Below are 25,672 nucleotides of genomic sequence, written 5' to 3'. Positions count from 1 at the left end.
ATGCAGCCCAGTGGTTAATAAACCTGCCTACTGAGTTATAGCTTGTTTCATTAGCTGTCTTATACATTCACTTAAATCATCATGATTATAAGCTATCTATCGTAAAATAATACGCTTTCACAGGCCGCTGCGCGCCAAAATCGCGCCGATCTATGGCATACCGCAGCGCGGGTTCACTTGTCGATATCGGAAGGACTTGCTTTCTATACATTTCTGTTAGCCGCTCTAATCACCAGAGCTTCGGAGCGCCAGATCTTGGACAGAAGAAACGGCGCAAGAACGCTCCCAGCAGAATCTTGTAACAGACCCATCTTGGTGAACGTCACAGTACCTACTATTTTTTAACCGATGCAATGAAACTCGCTAATTACTCACAGTTAAATCAGAATGATTTAAAAAGAATAATTTTAATATAATGCTGAGCGTGGGGATTTGTGGCGTTCTTCCTTGGAGCTCACTTCCACGCACAACAAAACTCCTTAAACGGTGTTTTCGTGTCCAATATGAATGAAGGGAAAAAGTTATAAAAAAATAGATATCATTCACTAAGGCATAGCATGGGCTGTCAAGAGAGTACCCACTTCAATATATTATCTTATATTTTTAAACGAGCAATTTTTGTATATATATTCTGAATCTCGGAATTGATTTTTGAGATTTGAATGATTTCATAAAACTTAATACCTATACATGGGATTTCGGTGGCGATAAATCGATTTACCTAGTTTTCAATTTAAAAAATGTACTTTTATCCGTGTTTTAATGAGAAACAGCTACAATGACATATGAATACAATGGTAAATTTCGCTACTATATACATAACCATGATAGCTCTAATGGGACATTAGGTGATCTGGAAAGCAGAAGACCCCGGTTAGAAGCCAGATGTCCTATTAGTTTGTTCAAGTTTGTACATTCTTAAAAATCTAAGCAAGGCTCGGTCGTCCGGATGTTATTATTGAATAGCATCCCTCCTTGTGCTCCAGATAAACGGCGTCGACATGGAGAAGGCCACGCACGACACGGCAGTGTCCCTCCTCACGGGCCACGAGCGGTTTGTGAGGCTGGTGCTGCAGAGGACTATCACACCAGAACAAGGTAGGTCTGAACATATATATACTATACGTGGAATAAATTGAATTTGCTTTTATACCATACTTAACTACCTGAAGCTTAGATACGGTGCCAATATATCTCTGGACCTTACAATGGACTGTCTTTTTCATGAGAACATTAACGTGCCCGAATACTGAAAATATATATTATATTATGTTGTTTTTTTTTATTATTATTTTCGAATAAAACTTAATGGGTCTTTCATTTTCTAAGTTACTAAGAATAAGCTGAACTGTTAGCGAAACTCATAATTAAATCAGTCGCATCGGGTATTAGACGGATCAGACATACGGACAGACAAAATAAAAATATTTTATGATGAAAGTACCGTCAACATAAGCTAATATATTTGTTAACAAATACTGAATAGTCAGTTAAGTCCTCCTTTTTTTCATTATACATTTGAAATTATAATATTTGATTACAGCGGAGATACTATCGAGAAAGTCAACATCGGAAGAAGTGAGAGAGCACAAAACTAGTCTCACCAACCTGAGCGTCACTAAACCGATCACCAATCACATAGCACCACCACCGATCACCAATCACTCGACACCAATCACAACCCACGCCGCACCGCGCGTCACGCCGCATATCGCACCGCAACTTATACAACCGCAAACGCAAAATACGCTCCCGAAACCGCAATCGTTGAAGTTCGCACCGCAGCCCGCGCCCAGGAAACTGAGTCAGACTAACGGAACGGTAAGTTTATAGGCTCTTGTGTGTGGACACGGCTTTACTACGCTTCGTTTTAGTTTATCGTTGATGTACCGGGAATTATTATTCATTAAGTGGTATTTTTGTTGATTTTAATTTATCAGATATTCGAATTAATCACGTTTTAAATTAGGTGTGTAATTATGATATAATATTTAAATTATTATCAGAGTCGCTCTTGCCATAACATATCTATCGTAGTATGCTTGCAGAATAATAAATAAAGAAAATATAAATTTTCATAATAATAAATGTTGATTTTCAATTGTTTTAAAATGAAATATTTTTTTTTGTGAGTATGTGTAGTGATTTGATTTTTGCATATTATATTTCTCTAATAGTGATGCTATCTAATACAAATGTCACAACTGAAGCTTTGGTGTAGAGTTTAGGTATATTTTTGGCGCTATCCAGAAATTAATGGTGGAATTTAAATTTATGGCAAATGAATTTAAGTTTAATTTACAAATATATTATTTTATATTATACACTTCGAAATATGTTTTATTTCAAGCTGTTACCGTGTAAATATAAAATACACAGTATTCACACACACCCCACGGAGTAGTTTTAGTTATTAGTTATCTGTACATTGTAGTTACTGTAAATTATTAGTTGCCGTAGAAGCCCCGCTTCGCCGACTAAACTAAAATTGTTGACTGCAGGCGGGAATCAAACCGGCAACTAACAGTACGAGCACGCCAATAACCCCGGGGGCGAATAAATTGCACGGTTCTAGCGACGACGTATTCGACGATATACAGGTAAGACCGCATCCCGCTATTGTCTCGGTGAAGGTTCCCGCTACAACTAGTGTTCTTACCAATGCGTGGCTAAAATACAAAGACTAAACTGTTTATATTTATAAATATATTATAGTTACAGTTACTCTTTGTATTTTACCGCGTATTTATAATATATTCACCACTGAACTCTAAACTATATACCACTGGACTGGCGGCTGTCAAAGTGCTCTTGTGCCTGCTTGATATTCGCCATTTTGGCGCTGTTGGCCATGTAGCGAGAGTCTGCGGTACTTAAACTAGTGATGACAACTTCCTTACAAAAGAAATTGTGTACTTTATTACGTTGATTCTTGAAGTATGTATAAATAACACGTAAAACGAACGAAATTAATTCAAAACGCAAAAATACTTCAGAGTATTGTACGGTCCTTCGCAGCCATTTGTATTATACGTCGAAATTAGTTCTCTAGACGCTCGCGAGTGGCGCTTCAAATAGGCACAAAAAATTTGCTGTCAAACATATGGAACGGCCTGTCCAGTGGTATTTATACAGGTCAGTGTAAATTCACGCACATTCACAGCCTCGCTTAGTCTGTACGCGGCATTACACTATGTAATATACATTGTAACACACACGTAGCCGGTACCGCGACGATTTCTGTAGATGTCAGCACTGGTGCGTCACGAAGTAAAGAGCTCATATTTCGTGATTGTAAGCTGTGCTATATCTAACGGAGGTCTGTCGTTGGCTATCGACACGTTTCTCATCTATTTATATACGCTATTACGCTCTGTATGTTCGCTTGCGTATGACAATCTCGAATGTTTTGACGAAATAACGTTCATTAATCATCTCTCATTTGTTCATTGTGGAATAAACGATAACTGTTAGTGTTATATTACACGGTAAAGTAAAAAATTAAAAATGCACTATTTTGTTCTTTTATGTAGATTTTTTTGAATGAATGAATGCATGGAATGCAGAAATTATATATTTGGTATGAGAATTATAAAGTAATAAATTGGATCTTAGTCGTACAAGTACACTGTTGAATAAATATGAAAAAGTAATAAAAAGTGATAATTTCAAGACAATTTTTTTAATTACTTCTGGGAGTGTACAAGTTAAATTTGAAAACATATTTTTTTTTAAAGTGATAACCCTCACGGGATTAATTAAACAAATTAGTTTTGAAAACATGAATGTAAAAAACAAATTGTTTACATTTGAAAGAGTGAATCAATTCATGTCAAGTCAATTTCCAAATATGCAAATATTGGGGTTGAGCAGATTATCAACTGTAAAGTAGTTCCTGTAGATGAAGTCACAACCTGAGAGTTGAACAAGATATCAAGATTTATGCTCGTATCGTCACTCGAACGGTTAGCTCAGTGGAAGAGCGCTCGCACGGAACGCGGGAGGTCGCGGGTTCGATTCCCGCGTCTTTCATAAATTTTGTTTTCAAATTTTATTTGTGTTGTTTTATTTTCACTTTTATGTTATAAGTCAAGTGAGGGTATAAGTAAGGCTGAATAATTTAACATTCAAACAAAAGTGGGTTATTACTTTATGCGAGGCGCACACAACAAATGTCCGAACTAGCTTATCCTATCGCTAAAGCCGACGGCGGTTTCCAATCATTATACTGAGATTGAACATTAAATAGACGGCCACAAAAATAACCGTCACTGATTTACTTGACGTCAGTTCCTGTAACCCCCCCCCATATGTATATTGCTATGGGGCAACGCTGCCGATATTAATACAATATTTGTGCTGCAGAAGAGGGCTATTCGCGCTATTTATAACCTAGATCCTAAGGGATCATTGAGAACAAAATTCAAAGAAATTAACATCTTGACTGTTGCTTCTCAATATATTCTTGATAATGTAATGTATGTTCATAGGCAGATAATACAGATTGGGAATGGAGTGACCGCCCTCAGGCTATTAAACAATAAGTTTAATTGTACAATATTACTTTGTAAACATATTTATTCGATGAAAAAAAAACCCGCTGGGTTTGTTGCGCCCATTCTTCTCAGGTCTGAGGCATTCATTTTAGAATGGGTGGTAGTTTTTGACTTTGAATAAGTGATGTCACATCCTATTTTGAATAAAAATATTTGAATTTGAAAGGGTATTTCCATAGCATTTCAATCCTGATCAATCCTAAACATCTCCCTTGATTTCCAAACTATATATATCCAATGGCTTTCGCTTCCTCAATGACGGTTCGTCGCAGATTTCGTTGTCCTTGCAGTTCCCAGTCTTATGCCTAGTCTCGTTTCAGTAGGTATTAAAAGGGGTGCACTAAGGGGTAGATATCTATATTGGTTTTACGGTAAAAGTATTTATTTACTTAAGATACTAAATTAATACACTTGGTAAATAACTATAATTAATGGTTCTATTTGTGAGTACGCGGATTTCTACTATTAATTATTGGTTAAAATTTTTACTCGGACCAGTCCTGTAATGGTTATAGATAAATGGTTAATGGTAACTAGGACCGGTCCGATCAATGGTTACTCGCGTACTGCATATCTACTATGCATTGGTAATAAATGATAATGGTTAATATGGTTACTCGGGCCGGTCCTGTAATGGTTAATGGTAACTAGGACCGGCCCCGATCAACGGTCACCCGTGTACTGCCTTACCAAAGGCAACACATGGCCCCACTACAATTAATTTTATATACTAAGCAATATTTTTAATATAATGCTGTTCGATGGATTTACTTCGAGCAAGGTATATGGTGGGAATCCCTTCGGAATGTGATTCTATCGTAACATGATGACAGCGTTCACAAAGATCATCTTTGGAAATTTTGATGGGCCAGTTAATACCGAGGATTAATTTAATTAATTGTTAATTGCGAAGCTACTTATTGGTTAACGAAGACCTCAAGTACAAGAGGAAATTAAATGAATCACAGTCGGATCGAAATATTGAAAATTAAATTAGTCACACTCCAATCGAAATATTGAATTTTATTTGCACTTTTCATATTCAATAAGACCTCCATGCTCTTCAGAGTTTAAAAAAATCCAAAAAAAAAAGATGAAAATTAAATGAATCACAGTTGAAACAAAATATTGAATTTTATTTGAAGTTTTGATATTTAATAAGACCTCTTCTTATGCTCAAGAGCATGAGCCGAGTTTAAAAGAATCGAAAAAAAAAAGTGAAAATTAAATTTAAAAACTAAATGACCTCCCGCTATCTGAATGCAATTACGAATTCGGAACACGTCTAATAACACCTTTAAAAGCTTTAGACGTATTTGTTTGGTGGTTGGTATGTTGTTTAAATGCTACAGGACTGCGTCTTTTACCTCTTGCATGGTGTTGTTCCTATATTTTATAAACTCCGTTCTTCCGTGTCCCCATATTAAAAATCCATCGATTTCACATCAGGTGAGCGAGTTGGCCATTTATAAACACCAATGGCAAGGAACTAGTTGATGTAAAACCGATTAGTTGCTGTGCTATTGTGTAATTGGAGATATTGAAAGGATAATGCGGGAAACTGTGTGAATGGAGCGTTTTATGAACCTTTATGAACGGTCAGACTGTACCAAAGGAGGTGCGAATGGCGGTTCATAATGGAGTGCTTGTCGCCACGTTAATATACGGAAGTGAGAGGTGGGTATGGCAGAAGAAGCAGAAATAACGCAGGTGAGACTGATTGATAGAATTCTAAGTGCGGTAAGAAAGAGGATGTTGTGACAAGGAATAGGAAAGGATGCTGAAATGGTTTGGACACGTGGAGCGAATGAGTGAAGAAATAATGACTTATCAAAGATGCGGGCAAGTCAGTCGCGGGAGACCTCCTAGAAATTCCTTCGACCAAATTGAAGACGTTTTGAGAATGTATGATAAGAGTAATGAATGATAGAAGCAAGTGGCATTCTCTACATACCCTCACCGGAACAAGGCGTAAGTGTGTGTGTGTGTGTGTGTGAGCGAGCGAGCTATTGTGCAGAGGTGCACCATATTGTTTGTAGATGACAATATGAGTATTGAGAGAGATTCCACGGATTTACCAGATGGGGGGCCCGTATTTGACCAACAGCCCTCTTCTGCAGCACAAAGATGCTTATTTGCGGAATTACTTCACAGTAGATAAGAGACAGTGTTAGATAACGAATTTATTTGCAGGATGAACTAAGTCTGTCCAAGAACTTGCTTATTTCAGCTCAGGTTTCCTACGCATAAGCACGCTGCTGAATAGAAAAAAGCCTAAATTATTAGTCTCAGTGATTGAAGATTGTGCTGATGATTCTGTTGCAATACCCACCAAAGACCTAACCTAAACACTTATCATGGAGTGCCTTCAAATAAAGTCATTATCCTCAAACTCAACGTCTCTAAATATAATCATTTTAGTTAAAGAAAAAGACTTACTTAAAAGCAAATAGTTTAATAATTTAGGATGTGACTTAAAATTAAATCATTAATTTGACCACATAGTTAATCAGATTTATTAGAGAGTTATATTTTACGTGTGATGTGTGTAACAGGACTGTAATGAATATTCCATTGCTATGTTTTGTTTAAAAATTATTTTAGCTATTTTGGAAATGGCTTTACCATTTCTTGATGACTTACTTAGACATGACAAGATCATAATTTGTTCATACACTTTTCTATCCTTGAAGTTATACGGTTGTATATAAGTTATAAACCTTGTGAAGCCTCAAGGCTCTCCTTTCGGTGTCCTGTAAGCTGGGCTATATAAACTTTAATGATTTTATTTGGATATTGTCTCTGACGTCTCTTTCTCACCTTATTTGCCTGAGTGTACGAGATGGGAACGTATATAAAGTGGATTGTTAAAGTGCTGTTTGAGATATAAGTGGTATTATGCTGAAAAACAATTCACTAAGCCCCCTTATTTATAGTAAAATTTATTGAAATATGATATATTTTAGGCCTTTTCCAAATACCTACAGTAAACAAAAGCCAGCGAAAGGTATTCCATCTCCTTCACTCACCTCGACACACACAATTTCTCTTAATTTCTTAGGTTTCTGTCACCGGCGTTCGTTACATCTGGATCGAGACTTACATGAAAGTGGAATCTAGAGATTCTTTAGGTTGATACCTATTAACCATACACAAACTTAATATAAAATAGAATAATTATTCTAAACGACTTGGTCAAATTCATGTTAGCTTTTTTTTTACGTTTTAATATTCTATATCTAATATTTTTTTTAGTAACCGTTTAAAATATCTAATTGTTATTTAAATAAAATTTAAGGTTGACACCATGGCCATATTATTATGGTGAGTGCTCAGGAGTACATAACCCAAGAATCTATTTATTAAAAATAAGTATAACAAACGATTGTTTAAACACTTCATAAATTAAATTAAGAGATACGATCGCCGATGCGTCCATACCTGTCATCATAATTATAATTATCATAATCCATATTATAATGTTTGAAGTATAATAGATAGCAGAGAAAAACTCTAACTGTGTGGTACCTAATGTGTCTTTTGGCATATATCTGTCACTCGTTTGACATTGTTTCAAAGAAGAATAAAAATTATTAAATTATTGTTTAATTTAATTTATTAATTTTTAATTCTTGCAATTCGAAATCTTTCTTCTCTGCCAAAACATTCCACTACCTCTTGCCCTACATTATTCGTAGAAAGGGTTTGTATATATATAGATAAGCCTTACTTGTACCCCCTAAGACCCTATTAGATTGTTCGAACTGTACCAAAATAATAATTTGAATACTGATTAAATAATTAAAAATTGTTACTTTCGATTGATCTTATTTATCGTCATAAAAATGCATGAGAGGAGGCTTGTGCCTCTTATGTAGGCGTGATAAGAGCTGTTGTTGCATGGTAACTGACACGATGTGAACGTATTGACAACGCAGCCCTCTCGCCCGATCACAAACGAGGAATTCCAAGCGATGATACCGGCGCACTTCTTGGGCGGACCCCGCGAGGCAACCGAACCCCCAGAGCGAGGGGTCCGAATCACCGTGGAGAGGCCTAACGCCGGGGTCATGTTACCGCCAGCACCTTCGACCCTCGGCCGCGTCACCGAGACCATCACAAAGTCGACATTCACCGAGACGACAGTAACCAGGATCACCGATAACCATCTCGAGGCGCCGCTCATCATAGAAGTAAGATATCGCAATTAGCTCACCGCGTTCTATATTATATTTCATTACTGTATGCGTGTGTACTCCTTTTACCGTAAGATAATTGTATTTAATATTGAAAACTGCACAACAACTTTATTGAATGACATTTTTAAGCTACATGAAAATATATTTTTTGCACGTATTAATTTTTTTCTTACAAATATGATTTTTTTATTAAGTCTATTATTAAGGTATTTCTTAACATACATAGCAACTGAATAGTCATATTTTCGTTCGCAGCAGTACTGTTGTAGAGTTGTCATTATAGTTTTTCAGAAGTGACTTCGTGGAAAAAGAGCTTATTTCCACGCAAGTTTCTTTTATGTACAGAATGACTGGTTAGTAATTCAAAATGTATAAATAATATGTGTATTCAATTAATAATGAACCTTATGCATAATATTATTTTATGTATATGTCCAATTTCATCATAATTTTTTCACCTATTTTTGTTATACGTGCCTACACTACCCAGTCATACTGTATAATATTTTCTTAGACTTGCGATCTCCAAATAGCTTTCAAAAGCAGTTGAACTCAAACCATATTTACACATGTTGTATTTTTTATGAAATTGCTTTGTTGCTTATAAATTTCCCTTTTTATTGGTGCTTGATGTGTGTAACTCTCAATTGTTACAGGATGTGACGCTGTTGAAGGAAGGTGGATCGCTGGGTTTCAGTATAATTGGTGGGACGGACCATTCTTGTGTACCGTTCGGAGGCAAGGAACCTGGGATTTTCATCTCCCACGTAAGTACAAGTGGTTATTTCTGCGTTATTAAAAAATTAATATATGTGGCAAATATTACAACATTAACCCGACGCGTTCTGGGCACTCTAAACCTTGATCAAACTAAATCATGGCGGTGTCGTGTGCCGAGTCTTTTCACGAGGATCCATGCGTCAGTTGGAACCGGGAGCCTCTTATAGTAAACAACTCGATTTGTTATAATAATAACAAAAAAACAACCGACTTCAAAAAAACTATTCCAAAACAATAAATATTATAATTATACCTTAAAAGTAAAAAAAAATTGCCTATTTTTATACAATTTAATTAAAAGTAATTAATTAATTCAATTCTAGTTACAATTGTAAGTACAGTAAGGGCATTGCAATTTGGTCACAGACAGTTAGAAATTTTGCCACAGATTCAGATAGCACCTTTACTGTAAGTTGTTAAAGGATCATAATTTTCGACTACGACAATTACTTGACCACAACGACGTTACGGTAGGTGACTCAAATATACGGATAACATAAAAAAGATTCGGCCGAGTTGCGTAAATTTTCTCGTAAGAATTAAAGAGTATCCTTCCCAAAATAATTTAATGAAGAAGGCGTTATTTGCGGAAATCCATATTCAAATGTTGTGAGCCTTCTTGAGTGTAAATTGCGCTATGATTCGTCTTCAATCAATTTGACATGTGTTATGCCGCTACACGAGGTATCCTCAGGAGATGTTGACTCGCCAAATTCTGGCACGAGACTAAGTCTCATGCTAGATCGAATTAGCGGAATTTACACTCAAGAAGGCTCACAACATTTGAATCATTTCCAATAAAAAAAGAATTATCGAAATCAAAAAAATATGTTGCCTGCTGTTTTTTTACCGGTATCCAATATGTAAACGCGAGTAGATCGTAGTGTGCTTAACTTATTTCCAATGTATTGAATCTTTTTAGCGTGCAGCAATTGTTTCTAAGTACTGTGTTAGGTATTATCCAAATCATCTGTACTACTCCCTATCATCTTTAAAATCTTTATGTTCTTTCTGAGTTAATAATAAACGCGAAGTAAAGTTAATCCAAATTTAATTTTATTTCTGTGTTATTAGTAAACGCGAAGTAAAGTTATTCCAAATTTAAACTTTTTCTGTGATATTTAGAAATGTGCAGTAAAGTTTTTCCAAATTTAAAACTTTTTCTGTGTTATTAATAAATGTGAAGTAAAGTTATTTTTAATTTTAAACTTTTACTGTCTTATTAAAAAACGCAAAGTTAAGTTATACCAAGTTTAAAACGTTTTGTTTTTATCTTACCTTTGTCACTACAGAATTACATGACAGGGAGAAGTAATTTTAAAGTTTGAGTAACTTTTCATTGTGTTTATTAATAAAACGGCCGGTGTCTGCTTTATTGGTGTTTAATGAAAATTTTTTTTGATGAATGATAGGTAGTCGCGGGTGGTGTGGCCGCGCGCTCTGGCAAGCTTCGGATGGGCGACCGCCTCGTCAGAGTGAACGGCGCGGAGCTCACAGGAGCCTCCCACCGGGACGCCGTGCAGCTGCTGCTGCAGCCGGGGACCACGCTGACACTCACCGTGCGCCACGACCCGCTGCCGCCTGGCTTCCAGGTGCGCTCACAACAAATACAAACGACCAACCAATTTTATCAGTGGGAGGCTCCTTTGCACAGGATGCCGGCTAAATTATGGGTACCACAACGGCGCCTATTTCTACCGTCAAGCAGTAATGTGTAAGCATTACTGTATTTCGGTCTGAAGGGCGCCGTAGCTAGTAAATTACTGGGCAAATGAGACTTAACATCTTATGTCTCAAGGTGACGAGCGCAATTGTAGTGCCACTCAAAATTTTTGGGTTTTCCGAGAATCCTGAGCGGCACTGCATTGTAATGGGCAGGGCGCATCAATTATCATCAGCTGAATGTCCTGCTCGTCTCGTCCCTTATTGTTATTAAAAAAAAAAACAAATGGTCCAAGGCATGTTCAGGTTAAAACAGCGGACTGTATAGACTACTACGGACTAGAGAGCAATCATGTTATTTAATTAATGGCCGTAATATTATTCGCACTACGGTCAAACACAGTACAAAGTGTGTATGCTTTAAAAGAAGGATGGGCTAGAATGCTTGAATGCAATGCTTAAGCGTGGACTTGTGGATTGTACTTGCTGTGCGTGTAAGTTAGGATTCAGTACTCAGATTATAAAATAAGGCATAAATTAATCGACGCAGTGAAGCCTTTCTGATTATTAAAATAGTATCGATTCAAAGAACGTGCTAGCGTTACACTGGCAGATAAACAGCGGCTAACTGTCAGCTATATTTGAACCCCGCGCATGCTACACTCTTCGCCGTTCATGGTATCCATATAAACGAGTACCCATGTGTAATACGAGCTTCTGGAGGCATTCATGTCGTATCGTCCGGTAAAATGTGTTCATTCCACAGTTGTGATGGCCGTACAAAAGAGTTCCTTGGAAATCAATGTGGCTTTCAAGGGTAACAGGTCAATCACCAGGTTTTTACCAGTGGGAGGCTCCTTTGCACAGGAAGCCGGCTAGATTATGTAAACCACTACAGCGCCTATTTCTGCCGTGAAGCAGTAATGTGTAAGCATTACTTTGTTTCGGTCTGAAGGGCGCCGTAGCTAGTGAAATTACTGGGAAAATGAGACTTAACATCTTATATCTCAAAGTGACGAGCGCAACTGTAGTGTCGCTCAGAATTTTTGGGTTTTTCAAGAATCCTGAGCGGCACTGCATTCGGCGTATCAATTACCGTCAGCTGAACGTCCTGCTCGTCTCGTTCCTTATATTCATAAAATAAAATAAATAAGTAAAAAAAGTAAATTGCTTCTATGAGTTTCATGTTAGAATGAGCTACAGAGTAATTTAGGTTCATTTATAAAAATTCTGATAAATTTATCAGGTTCTGCGATATATTAAATTATATATTAATCGTCTGTATTGCCATAATATTTATTGCAAATGGACGATCTAAGATTGCATGTAATTTTCATTGGAGTAGTATATTATATCAAAGCATATACGTATTTAAATTGAAATGAATAGGTTCCTTATGTATTATGTTACTTTGTCAGTTATTATATATTTTAAAGTACTTATTGTATTTATATTTCGCAATTGGCGATCCTGTGTCATCAGTAAGTTTACGTTCGATCTTTTGAGTTGAGTGATTGAGTGCTTACTGTCTGTTCTATTCATTAACACTTGCTTTTATTACACAGTATTAAATGACTGACGTTTATTCGTACCAACATTGCCACATAACTTAAACGGTCCATGTTTGCATGACAGCAAGTGTACCGTAAATGGAACGCTATTACAATCGAGTAGAACTCATTATTGATTGGATGCTTGGTAGATTTGGCGATTTCAGATGCATCGCTTCAATAAGCACGTGCTTCACGTTGCTCTTAATGCTGCGTACTTGTATAACGACGTGTATTTATTGGATTGTTATAAAATGTTATAAAATTTTGTTCCACACGTGCGTACAACCGGCGTTGCGACACATAACAGGGTCTCATTCAAGTTGAGCTTGTTGACACAATTGTAAGTGGAAATCACCCGAAGACAATAATATATTGTGTGTTTTTATCAAACCGTTTTATGTCAAAATATACCCCCCCCCCCCCCCTCTCCCGATAAATTGGTGTGCTGAGCTATCGTCTTGGAAATGCTTTTGTGAGCTATATATAATGTTAGATGCATTCTCGCTAGGAGAGTAGTGGGCGTTTACTGAAAAATGCGCCATTGAAGTCTCAACGGTGTGAGAGGCGTTTCAGAATTCGACCGTTGAATGTTGCGTTAGTGTCACACCTAACTAGACGATATCCAGGCACTGCTTTGAAATTTATAGCTGTTTTCCCTCTTTACTATCGCTCTGCTTAAATTAATTAATCATTATTAATTAATTGATATTTTATATTCTTTTGCCAATGGGAGGCAGCTTTGCACCGTATGCCGGCTAGATTATGGTTTTTATTTCTGCCGTGAAGCAGTAATGTGTAAGCATTACTGTGTTTCGGTCTGAAGGGCGCCTTAGCTAATAATAATTACTGGACAATAAGACTTGACAACTTATGTCTCAAGGTGACGAGGGTAGTTGTAGTGCCGCTCAGAATTTGTGGGTTTTTTCAATAATCCTGTGCGGCACTGCATTGTAATGGGCAGGGCGTAGCAATTACCATCAGCTGAACGTCCTGTTCGTCTCATCTCTTATTTTCATAAAAAAATAATACTTTCCACCAAGCAGTCCTTCACTGCCTACAACTCCATAATCGTGTATCCTGCTTCGGATAGCCTTAAATATGACTGCAGCTTTCTCTCTCTCTTCGGTTTTACTTGGTGTCTTTCCATAAATATAGCGAGAGAGGAAACTTGTTGTAATCTTTAATTTCTCTTGATTGTCCAACCTACTATACTTTTAATATAATGTAAAGTGATGTAACGTGCATGAAATGTGGCATGCTGTGTGTAGCGTCATTTGTTTTGTTCAATGTCCTCTATAAAACTGTACATAAATATTATACTTAGATCAATATGCGAACTGATATTTTTATTTTATTTCTTCGTTGTAATTTATATTATTTTTACTGTCTAGCAAATACATATTGATATAATCTATAATGTGTGTGTTCGAAACACAAGAATAAGTCAATAAAATATGAATTAACTTACGGCCGTTTACAATAATCTATCCTTAGTTTAACTAACTTGAGGTAAACAAATCTATCCTTTTACGCTTACTAACATTTCAATAAGCTATAGATCTTAAGCATTGGACTATAACTATATTGGACATAACTGTGGATAGATAAGATCTTGTAATTAAACGGTGACAGCAATGTATCCGTAACTAGAGATACGCTATTGAAAACGGCCGGTAATAGGTAATAAAAAATTAATAGTAAGCTAATAAGCCAATTTATTTTAATACGCACAAATCATGTGAAAAAATTTAATTATTAATATCGCAAAGCGGTGATAGATTATGATACAGAAACCACACTTATAATTCAATATTTATTTGTTGGACTTCTACATAATATCAATATTGTTAAATACCATTTCAATCTTAAACGCTTCATATAGAGAAATCGTTTATGAGTTGTATATAATAGCTAATAATTATTAATGATCCTTCAGGACTTGACGATAATAAAACAAGAGGGTGAGAAGTTGGGGATGCACATCAAGGGTGGTCTGAACGGTCAACGTGGGAACCCCAACGATCTGAATGATGAGGGGGTGTTCATATCGAAGATCAATAGTGGCGGAGCTGCCAGGAGGGATGGTAGACTTAAGGTAAACACATACATATTACTTTGTTGTTTCACTGTGAGACCGTCAAATAAACGTTCATATATAGGCTGGCCCATGTATATCGGTCAATACGGACAAGTCTGAAACTATAAGACATACACCACTTTGTGGAATCAATTACCGGCTGCGGGTTTCTTGAACCGATACGACTTAGGGACCTTCAAGAAAAGAGCCTGTTGCCTTCTTTAAACCTGTTGTTGCAGATGTCAATGGGAGGCCTCACCTCTCCTCATCCCGTGAGCTTCTTGCCCGTTTGCCCCCTGTTATATATTTACCAGTGGGAGGCTCTTTTGCACAGGATGCCGGCTAGATTAAGGGTGCCACAACGGCGCCTATTTAAGGGCGCCGTAGCTAGTGAAATAACTGGGCAATTGAGACTTGACATCTTACGTCTCAAGGTGATGAGCGCAATTGTAGTGCCGCTCAGAATTTTTGGGTTTTTCAAGAATCCTGAGCGGTACTGCATTGTAATGGGCAGGACGTATCCAAGTAGTCCAAAGCAATCAATGTTACTATGAATTTTGGTATGCAACACATTTGAAAAAGAAAGCATTTTATTCATTTTTGATTATATATACTATCCCGGATTCGATTCCTGAACTGAAACAGACTACCTGTAGTGACCGATACTCATGGACAAGCCTGTTTATTCGAAAACCAACACACAATACAGAATTAATGCTTCCGGCACTTTTAATTACGAGGATCGTCAATAATGATTGTAATTTGATCAATATGGTAATGACTGTAGGTGGGCATGCGTCTCCTGGAAGTGAACGGTGTGTCTCTGCTCGGAGCGACTCACAACGAGGCGGTGAACGCGCTCCGCTCAGCTGGCAACGCTCCGCTGCACCTCGTCGTGTGTCACGGATACTCCAGACCTGATAAATACACGGTAAATATCCGATGCACTCTGGTCTGGTCTCATCAAGTTCACGTTTGCTTTGTAGATTTGTTGATTAGCGTATCGAAATGCTTCTATAGTGAAACAAAATGAATAGATGAAATCATTTATCTATATATATTTTTTTTTTTCATAAAATTTAGTATAAAAGAGATTTCGGGGTCGATAAATCGATCTAGCTAGGTTTCAATTAAAAAATGTAGATTGATCCGTGTTTTATTCAGAAACAGGTACAAGAACATTAGAATACAAAGTTAAATTTCGCTACTATATACAAGACAATAATAGCTCAGATGGGACATTGGGTGATCCGGAAAGCAAGCGACTTCGGTTCGAATCCAGATGTTCTATTGGTTTTTTTTTTTGTTAAAATTTTGTACATTCTTAAAAATCCGAGCAAGGCTCGGTCGTCCGGATATTATATAATGAAAAGGCAACTATATATATATTGATTAGCCCCGAAAATCTGTTTCTATGTTGAAATCTCTGGTCATAACAGTGACAGTGTAATCATCCTAGTCCATAAACACCTAACATATCAATCTGCGCCCGTCATTCTTTCTTTTAATAAATTTAGGGTTGAATGTGTGATGCACTTTTTGTAATTATCTCCTAATTTCTTAAGTTTTTGTGTGATTGCTAGCACGAACTAGTAAAAAAATAAGGACTCCGTGTCACCTTACAAAACAGTATAGCACCAAAACAAACCGATTGACGTGTAAATACATAGCCCCACGCACACACTTACACTACTACAGGCCGATAGGCGGCCATTATGAGAATTGTCATCATCTGTGACAAATCAGTTTGCGTCTGAATAAAATATTTTAAAAATGCCTTCGTGCGTTGTGAAAAAATGTAAAAACGATACTTTATATATTAACTATTTGTGGCCATATATGATTATTTAAGGGAGAAAAAATTGTGTAACTAGTGTCCCCCGTAACCGCACACTCACTAGCATAACGGTGCTTCACTTGCTAATATCACGGCATGGAGTCCTTCTTTTTTTAGTCATCCGTGATTGCTAGAAAGTAGAAAAATTCATTGTAACACAAAATGCACTTTAATAGCTATTTATTTTATCAATTTAATTTATTTTTCCGCTTTAAAATATTTATCAACTCTATTCATAATTCATATACATACTTCCCAAAACGACAATAGATCATATATACGTATGTATACCGAAATGTGCGACAAAGACAAAACATATTGCATATTCTCACAGACTGGAAGCGAGAGCGGGACGGCAGAAACCGGCGGCTCTCTTTCTCATTCCACCTCGAGTCTAGACAAGGATGATACACTCAATCAGGTTTGTACTGCTTTTTGATATAATTTGACGATTTATTTTTAAATTTGTTACACTCTGCACGCTTTAAATTAGATGCTCGTTAAATATTAGTCGATTTAACAATATTTTGATGAATAAGTCCTTGTTCTTAGTGTATTTTTTTAGGTGGTCTTTCGATTTATTATCAATATATTGGTTTTTTTCCTTCGGTTATACTGCAAAACTTCTTAAGAGATCGGTATAACACTTATATCAAAATATTCAGCGTGTTTCGGAGAAGGACCATATTTTTTCGACATAGAAATACCTATATATCCGCAATACAAATAATTCAGTCAATGACATTTCATTACACATGACTATTCATACCATGAGCGGGCATGGGTTATTGAATTTTGCCGGGTCAGCACTTGTATATTAACATATTTACTCTCTGGTTTCGACAAAAAGTTTTTTTTTCTAAATTCTCGGAAATGAGACAGTTTTGATACTTTGTACTCCATTTCCATTAAATATAATCCATAACCTTTTATGGCAGATTATATAAATTTGCTGATACATTTAATATAGAATGGAAATTCTAATTTACAGGAGCAGCACGTCCTACAGGATTTAGTGGAATTTGAACAAGAGAAACAAGTTGCCGAAATGAGAGGGAAATCCACGCCTGAAAAGGTAAGCTAGGAAATATTTATATCATAATAACAGACACACATTTTACGGGTAAAGTAACGAAAGTAAAACAGTAAAAATAAATATTTTCTGTATCTATATCTGTATCAATCTGGATAGTTTTAATTATAACAGAGAGATAGCACAATAATATTGTACTTAAAAGAAATGAACAGCGCTCTAGAAAGTCTAGATTACTTTTGTACATCAAAGAAAATACTTCTTTTGTGATTTTTTGACGAGAATAACCCCCAACAGCTTATTTAAAATAAGCCATAGTGATTGTGTGGGCTTTATGAATATTCGTACGAATTTTTACATTTATCATTCATCATTATTAAATTTATGTTATAGTAACCTTTATCACACAAACGTTTTTAACAACTGTTTTTAATTTCGTAACACAATTTGTTTTGAACATTTTCTGGGATCATATTGTAAAAGAATATAATTCGCCCAAAAGACTTACTATGAAGCATATTATTATGTGTCAAATTTTAGTCTTAAGATTATAACTTGGACTTCACCAGGTAATGGATATAGTACACGCAGTAGAAAGCATCGCGTTGGAGCCCTGCCCGCCTACGTCACCGGAGCCGCAGCACAAAACCACGACTGTCGTTATGTCCAAACACACGCTCCAACCTCAGGTCGGTACCTACAGCCCGACACACACGCACCGACACAACACAAAACTATAGCTTTTCTTATACTACTCTTAAATATAGTTCAATTTTATACTACTGTACTAGATTAGGTTAGTTTATACTCTTAAAAGTTATTGCTTTGCTAGACTAGACACCTGAAAAATAATTCACAATTCGATATTATTTACATAAAGTTTACTAAGATTAGCTCCGCGTATCAGCCAGTATTGTATAGATTGAATCAAGGCTTAAATAATATAATTATTAAAAAAAAATTTTGGTAGAAAAAAGTGTTCTAAATTTGCTTATTTAACAAAACCTTAATAATGAACTCAAATAACCGAAGTAACCGTAAAACAGTTTTTTATGAACGTTTCCATGCCTAGGACTGGGTTATTATGATTGATTGATTTAAATTTATAAATACTCTGCTAAATTCACAATTGTATTGATTCAAAGTAGGTAATTTAATGTTATAGGTACTTACTAATTAATTTTTACTCTTGTTTAATAAGTATATAACATTACACAAATAATAATATTGCTAAGTATATATTATGTTTATATTAAAATAATTATGTAGTAAATTTAATAGATATATATTGTTTGGTTTCGCGGTATACAAATAAGAAAAGTAGCATTTTAAATAACATATAACAGAGATCATATTATGATATTATTAGTAATGTAGCATGATTCTCATAACTCTATGTAGATAAGAAAATACGTTGTTGATATAGAAGAGTGTAACTGCACGGTGACTTTCCAAATAATTGAAGGCATGCACCCAATAGTTATATATATACAGCTTGCATGAAAAACTTTCCTTGACGTAACCTTAATTGATATGTCTGTCTTCCAAAATAAATGTAACCTTAATCCAAGTTGGATAGTATTGTCTGTGGGTTTGGTTGTGTTGTCATTTTTTATTTTTTTTAGGTTTTCAAAATACTGCATGTAATCCTGTCGAATATTTTGTATAGTTGAATGAGCCCTTTATCAGATTGTTAAATGACGTCGATGTTGTGTCGTGTTAAGGTTTGTGTTATCTGACGAAGTGTTACGTCCGTTGCAGAATGCATCCCCTGATGGGCGGGAGATGGAAACATAGCGACATACTATCGAGTAACCCGATCTTTTGTTAATAAATCTCGTTTTTAGACTTTTATGAACCGTACACTGTAATCAACACTCTCGCACTACATTTTATGGGATTTCTCCAATTATTAGTGAAAGTTAAAGATTGTGTCATATTGTCTTACGGCCGTTCCCCATATACAATGTAGATAGATAGAGATAAATTACTACCTTCTACTGTCAATAATCTGAAGCTATCCCAATATACCCGATAAGTTATTCTTATCGCCTTATATTGGGACGCGTGTATTGCAATTATTTCCATTCAAACTTTATATCGCTGGTAAGCTATACGTCGTTCCACTGACAGACAGCGTGCACGGATAAGGAGTAATGAGCTACCGTCGATAAGTGTATTGGGACAAAATAGTCAACGATAGTTACGATTTTTATCACAAGTAAGAGATAGATTGAATATTGGGAACGACCGTTAATGAGATTACATACCCATGTGAAAACTTGCAATAATTGCTGTTTTAGAAGCGCGCTAGATGTTTTCGTGTCACAGTTGTAAGAAAATCCTTGTTTAGATAGTATTAGGTTTCGAAAACGATGAATATGTGTTAACATGTGAATATGTCAATGTATGTGCGTTGTTTGTGTACAAAATGTATGAGTGTAAACCAATTTTTAACGATCTAGGTGTCTTCATAGTGTTTGTTGATCTTTGATGAATATACAGGTTTTATTCCTCGGCTCATCCTTTTTACTTAGATATTGTTTACAATGGACGTTATATTTAGGTGAATATTTCAATCTTTTGAATAACGCGTAATATTTTTGCATCTATTGAGACTTTTACCGATATATTACCGATGGTAATTGGTTCGACTGTATTTGAAATAAAGACTAAACAATAATTTGAAATGACCAATAAATTATAGCTCATCGTAGGTCAATATACCTCAACAATCCAGTAGGTTAGTATTTTAATAACATATATATTGATACGTACACAACAGTTATTTAAATTTGTATTCGTATACCGTTTATGTATTCCTAGTGCACATAGGCTGTGATCTATATAGCGTATTTAGACTTTGCTCAGACTTATCTAGAAAGTTAAGTCCGTATTTATAAATATCGGTTTGAGTGCGAGCTAAGCTTAAGGCCGCTATCCCAAGAAATTGCCAAAAATGATTTTTTTCGTATGAAAATAAGTGACGAGACGAGCAGGACGCTCAGCTGATGGTAATTGATACGCCCTGCCCATTACAATGCAGTGCCGCTCTAGATTCTTTAAAAACCCAAAAATTCTGAGCAAACAACTACAATTGCGCTCGTCACTTTGAGACATAAGATGTTAAGTCTCATTTGCCCAGTAGTTTCACTGGCTACAGCGCCCTTCAGACCGAAACACGGTAATGTTTACACATTACTGCTTCACGGCAGAAATAGGCGCCGTTGAACTACCCATAATCTAGCCGGCATCATCTGCAAAGAAGCCTTCCACTGATAGGTGATGATTATAATTCTTAATTAAAAATATGGGCGATCTTTTGTGATAGAGGTAACCTAGCTCCGCTCGATTCCTCGAGGCCGTTGGCTCGGTCCCTAGCCTTAAGCTTAAGTCCACCATAACGACGGATAATGAAAAACTCTAGACTTTAAGCCGAACAAAAAAAAAACAATTTCTTGCGTCATTACAACTTTTGTTCGACGTTTGAAATGTTTCCTCTCATCAACGTGCGTGCACAATTTTGCTGTCACCCATAGCTGTCACACATCTAAAAATGCGTTCCGTTTCTCATACCAAATATGTACCTACAATAGACCCGGTTTAAATAATTTTTATTATGCTAATAATGAAATAAATTTTGGGTACTGTTATAGGTAATTTAGTATGGTTTCTATTGTAGAAGTTGTACATTACTATTCTTTTCTATTGGTCTGCTTTATCTTTGCCTCAGCATGATCTCAGCTGTCAAATTACTATTAATACCAAATCAGTTGTGGTAAGTTTGAACTCAGCTAAGGTTTTCGTATGTGAAGTCTGAGCAATGAGTACGCTCTATAGATCCTTAGACTTAGAGAATCTGGGGCCTGAAGATTGCTTCGTACATGAAATATCCAATTGGCCACTAACTATTTGTAACATTGCAGTCTTTAGACCAAAGATTCTTTAATTTTTTTTTAAATAAAACTTATATTCATACATATTCCTCTTCACCTCCTAGGAGATAATTATAGCAAGATGCATTTTAACAGAATATTCATATTGATGAGTGAAGAACTCTAATTGTAAACTTATTTTTAATTATATTTAATGTTATTTGTATTCATGTAACGGTTTATTGTGTTGTTTATAGATTTAGATACTCGTTTTCCTTGAAAGTGTCTCTTGACATGTTAAACAACAATGTAACATATCAAAGTATTGGCCTTCCTTACTGTTGCTAAATAATGAAATTGTAATGCCAAATGTTTGACTGCCAACTGTTTTAAAATGTTAGGTTGAAATTGCGTTTTACAATTTTACGTATGTATTATATTGTTTTAGAGTTGAACATAAATACACAATGTTTCTGAATAAGTGTTTTACTATCGATGTCTGCCTCTGTGTTAGCGCCTTTAGATTCATTTATTTTGGAAGATTTTTGTTGTTCTCTGATCTTCTTTCGGCCTTTTTTGTTATCCGATTAATTTAAGTGTTTTCGTGCAAGTTGCTTTCGTTTTCCTATTATTTAGTGCCAGTTTTCAACAGTTTTGTAGCTTCTACTGCTATGTAACAAAATGTGTAATATAAATATTGTGTTGGTTTTGGTTAGTCGTCTAGTTCACAAGCGGCACCGTCTCCCTTCGCGGTGTTCACAGAACAGAAAGTGAAGACGCCGCCACCGACGACCGCGGGAGGCACTCCCATCGACACGACCCCACAGCAACCACCCATCAAACAGAAACCACAAGTTCCCCGTAAACCGCAAATCAAGCGAGTTAGTTTCACCCCACATACTACCGACGACGTCGAAACATCGAACACCAACGAACGAACTGAGCCCGACCCCGCATCGCTTGGCTTGCATGAGTCTCCGAGCTCGCCTACTAACGCATGTCCGGACAGCGGCCCTTTACTAATTCAACGTTCAACCACTATCGATGAACTTAACGAAACTGTTCCCTCCACCGTTCGCCCGGAAGACTTTATTATTCCCCCTCCACCGTTGTTCTCGACTAAAGTAAGTGAAAGTCAGTTAGTTCACAAGCGTATGAACGAGATAGGTGTTCCGCTAATTGCCATAGTTCCCGAACGCATGGTCCTCCCGAAACCCATCGTAGCAGAAACAACTGTTCAGTCATCGAATTCCACAAATTCACCCGAATCAGAATTCCCTCCTCCGGTCAACTTTGATGGTTTTCCTTCGATATCGACTGAGAAACTTGCCGAAGATCGCGCGAACTCCTTTATATTCTCCGCAGTGCCTTCACAGCAAATCTTTCACAACGAAATCCCCTCCATTGACAGTGATACGTATTACAAAGAACTTTCAGTCAGTCCAGGCGGTGAAGTCGAGCCACCCGAATTGATCCACGCACATTACAAAACTCTTCCAACAGTCTCTCACGTTCCTAACTCACCTTGTTTGTTACATCCAAGTAGAAATCAATTCGATGAATATCACAGCCAGTCTTTAAAAGACTTGAGGGTCAAAAATATGTCGCCCTCTATGGTGCACTCAGTAACATATCCCCAATACAATCCGTACCCCTCGTTAACGACTGTCGCGGGAACATTTAATCCTTATACTTGTATTGTGCCAGAAGTTTCGACTAAGTCGATCAATTCAAATCAAAAATCTCTCTCACCACTGCCGGTGACATCCGTGGGCAGAGACTTCGGTGCACAAACCATACCACAAATCGTTCCCACCAGTAACGATACCGTGCCAAAGACTCCGCAGTCGGAAAGGAGAGTCCGATTCGGCGAAGTTACAAGTGATGTAGATTACGACACGATGCCGAAAACCTTGGAACCGATGAAGGAGTCCATCTTGAAGCCTGCATGGAGCAGCAAAATCAAATCCTTCGCCATCGGCGAGGTAATATTGATGTTCGGCATCTCACTCTCACCTTCGACGCGTTTCTAGAACATCCACTTACTTTAATCATAGAGATATACATAGCTGTCCTTGTTTACCTTCAAACACATAACAAGGATAGATAGGCTTGATCTGTGATTTAATTTGCGGATGATATAGAAACTCGGCGATAATTACACGGCTTATTTTGATTGTGTTCGTCGACAACCCCGTTCGAATTGACTAAAACATCATCCATCAAGGTTCCGACCCCATCTCGCATTGTGTTCGTTTTGTAAATAACTTTGCATTTAATATTATTTGCACGTACCTATTATTTTGAATAACGTTTATAAATCATATAGCACTGTCGTCATATCTCAACACTTAAACAAAGCTTACTGCATGATTTGGCTTGGTGTTGGATAATCATGTATATTCTCATATTGCTTCTTATTTCATTAGTTATCAACATTTTCACGTACATAAAATATTTTTTATATGTTTTTTGTTGGTGTATTTATTTATTATTGTGACGATTTCTCAGGCTTCCCCTCCTCATTCTGGTAATTTTGTGAAAGCGTCTGTGAGCGATAAGAAAAAGTTTTTCGAAAACGCAATGGAAGAGAGCCACAAAGCGTCGCCCAAACCAGGTAATTATTTTTATACTCATTACAAACAGATTTCAATTTTAATAAAATAATCGAAGACTGTTAAGAATGTTAATTTTTCACGTAAAAGATAGTACGTTTCACGTAGAAGAAGGTATCATAAAAATTCAGGTTTAAATATATTTTGACGAGCTCTAATCAAGTACTAGGATTCAGGGGCGCAATGTTCATTATAATACAGAAACCGGGTTTTAAGGTAAATATTAGGTTAATATAACATCGGTCCCGGTTTAATAAGCTTGTAGATTCAGCTAAAATCCTGGCAAAGGTCCTGTGAAGCCTTTAATATGAGAAGAGAGATTGGGCGGTAGTGATAACTTACCATGAGGTGGCCATAGTTTGCGGAGAACATACTCATCCATTATAAAAATATTTCCAAGCTCAATTTTTTCACATTTCATATAATCTATCTAACGACCGCAATAGGTATTTACAAGATTCTCGAAGTCAAAGGAGCTACCAAGTATTGGTGCCTGTTGCGCATCCTGAAGACGTTCAGGGATTGTGTAAGCGATGAAACCATGATAGATATATTTTTAAGCATTAAGAATTACCCCGATGCTTGATGTTAAATATATTTAATCGGAGACACATTATCAAGGACAGAATATTGCAAAATATTGTCTCATTGCCTTTTTTAACTCGTAACAAATTTAAAGTTTATGGTCACGATACATGGGCAATATTCTAATTCCAGAAAAAGTTTTCACATTTTTGTCGGCGGATGAGGTGGAGAAATTGAAGCAAGAAGAGGAAAGGAAGATGGCGTCGCTCTCTCGCTCAGAGCTCGGCTCTTGGTCCTCTGGTGGAGAGCGACACAGTGGAGACAGCGAGCACTCCGACGATGAGCCTTATGAGAATGGACATAGGTACGATATTGCTTTGAGAAAACATAACAGGTTCAATTTAAAACGTATAGAAGGCGGCCCTAGCGGTATAGTTAGCATTGACGCTTACTATTAGATGCAGTAGAAGTAATTTTTAATATCTACCGTGTTGCCGAAGTAAGTACAAGGACATTATATTATATTCTATCTTAAGTCTTTAGGTAGTTTAGCTGGTAAGGAAACATTTGTTAGCAAAGATTTATCGCATAACAAAATATTCTAAAACCGCGTCAGCTGCGCCGTATTTTCGTGTTTGTTAACACAAAAACATGTATTATAAACAGAATAGGGGCGTGGATAACAGTTTTGTTAAATAAAACATCTGAACATGTTTACCGCGAGAAATGGATAACATCAACGGCGTTCGCCTGCGGGGAGGGAAATTTACGCATAATATGTTAGCGTTCACTGAATGAAGGCGTATCTATTATTCGTAGATAGCGTTAACTCAACGAAATTTAATAAGCGATAAGGAACGAAAGAAGTTATTCATGCCGAACAACCTGGATTAGGATAGGATTAAGGAAGGACCATAAGGGTGACTATTTGGAAGGACTGGAAGCACTTACGGAATGAGT

General features: G+C 36.5%; 1 protein-coding gene across 16 annotated transcripts in view; it reads left to right on the top strand.

Moving 5' to 3' along the window:
• Positions 1-25,672, top strand: part of LOC126965600 (protein lap4) — a 155,256-nt gene that overhangs the window by 124,164 nt on the left and 5,420 nt on the right. For 12 of the 16 annotated variants that reach the window (XM_050809238.1, XM_050809233.1, XM_050809248.1 and 9 more), the window contains 14 exons: positions 987-1,098; positions 1,544-1,821; positions 2,502-2,600; positions 8,495-8,749; positions 9,412-9,522; positions 10,948-11,127; positions 14,687-14,845; positions 15,615-15,758; positions 16,999-17,085; positions 17,656-17,739; positions 18,267-18,386; positions 22,289-23,557; positions 24,084-24,189; positions 24,905-25,076. In XM_050809238.1, coding sequence (XP_050665195.1) covers positions 987-1,098; positions 1,544-1,821; positions 2,502-2,600; positions 8,495-8,749; positions 9,412-9,522; positions 10,948-11,127; positions 14,687-14,845; positions 15,615-15,758; positions 16,999-17,085; positions 17,656-17,739; positions 18,267-18,386; positions 22,289-23,557; positions 24,084-24,189; positions 24,905-25,076 — 3,176 coding nt within the window. Of the gene's footprint in view, positions 1-986; positions 1,099-1,543; positions 1,822-2,501; positions 2,601-8,494; positions 8,750-9,411; positions 9,523-10,947; positions 11,128-14,686; positions 14,846-15,614; positions 15,759-16,998; positions 17,086-17,655; positions 17,740-18,266; positions 18,387-19,458; positions 22,054-22,288; positions 23,558-24,083; positions 24,190-24,904; positions 25,077-25,672 lie in introns of those variants that run through there. The other 4 variants (XM_050809243.1, XM_050809240.1, XM_050809244.1 and 1 more) reach the window with 4 other exon arrangements.

This window comes from Leptidea sinapis, chromosome 8 (assembly GCF_905404315.1).
Source record: "Leptidea sinapis chromosome 8, ilLepSina1.1, whole genome shotgun sequence".
Lineage (NCBI taxonomy): Eukaryota > Metazoa > Arthropoda > Insecta > Lepidoptera > Pieridae > Leptidea > Leptidea sinapis.
This window is presented reverse-complemented; position numbering and strand designations above follow the sequence as displayed.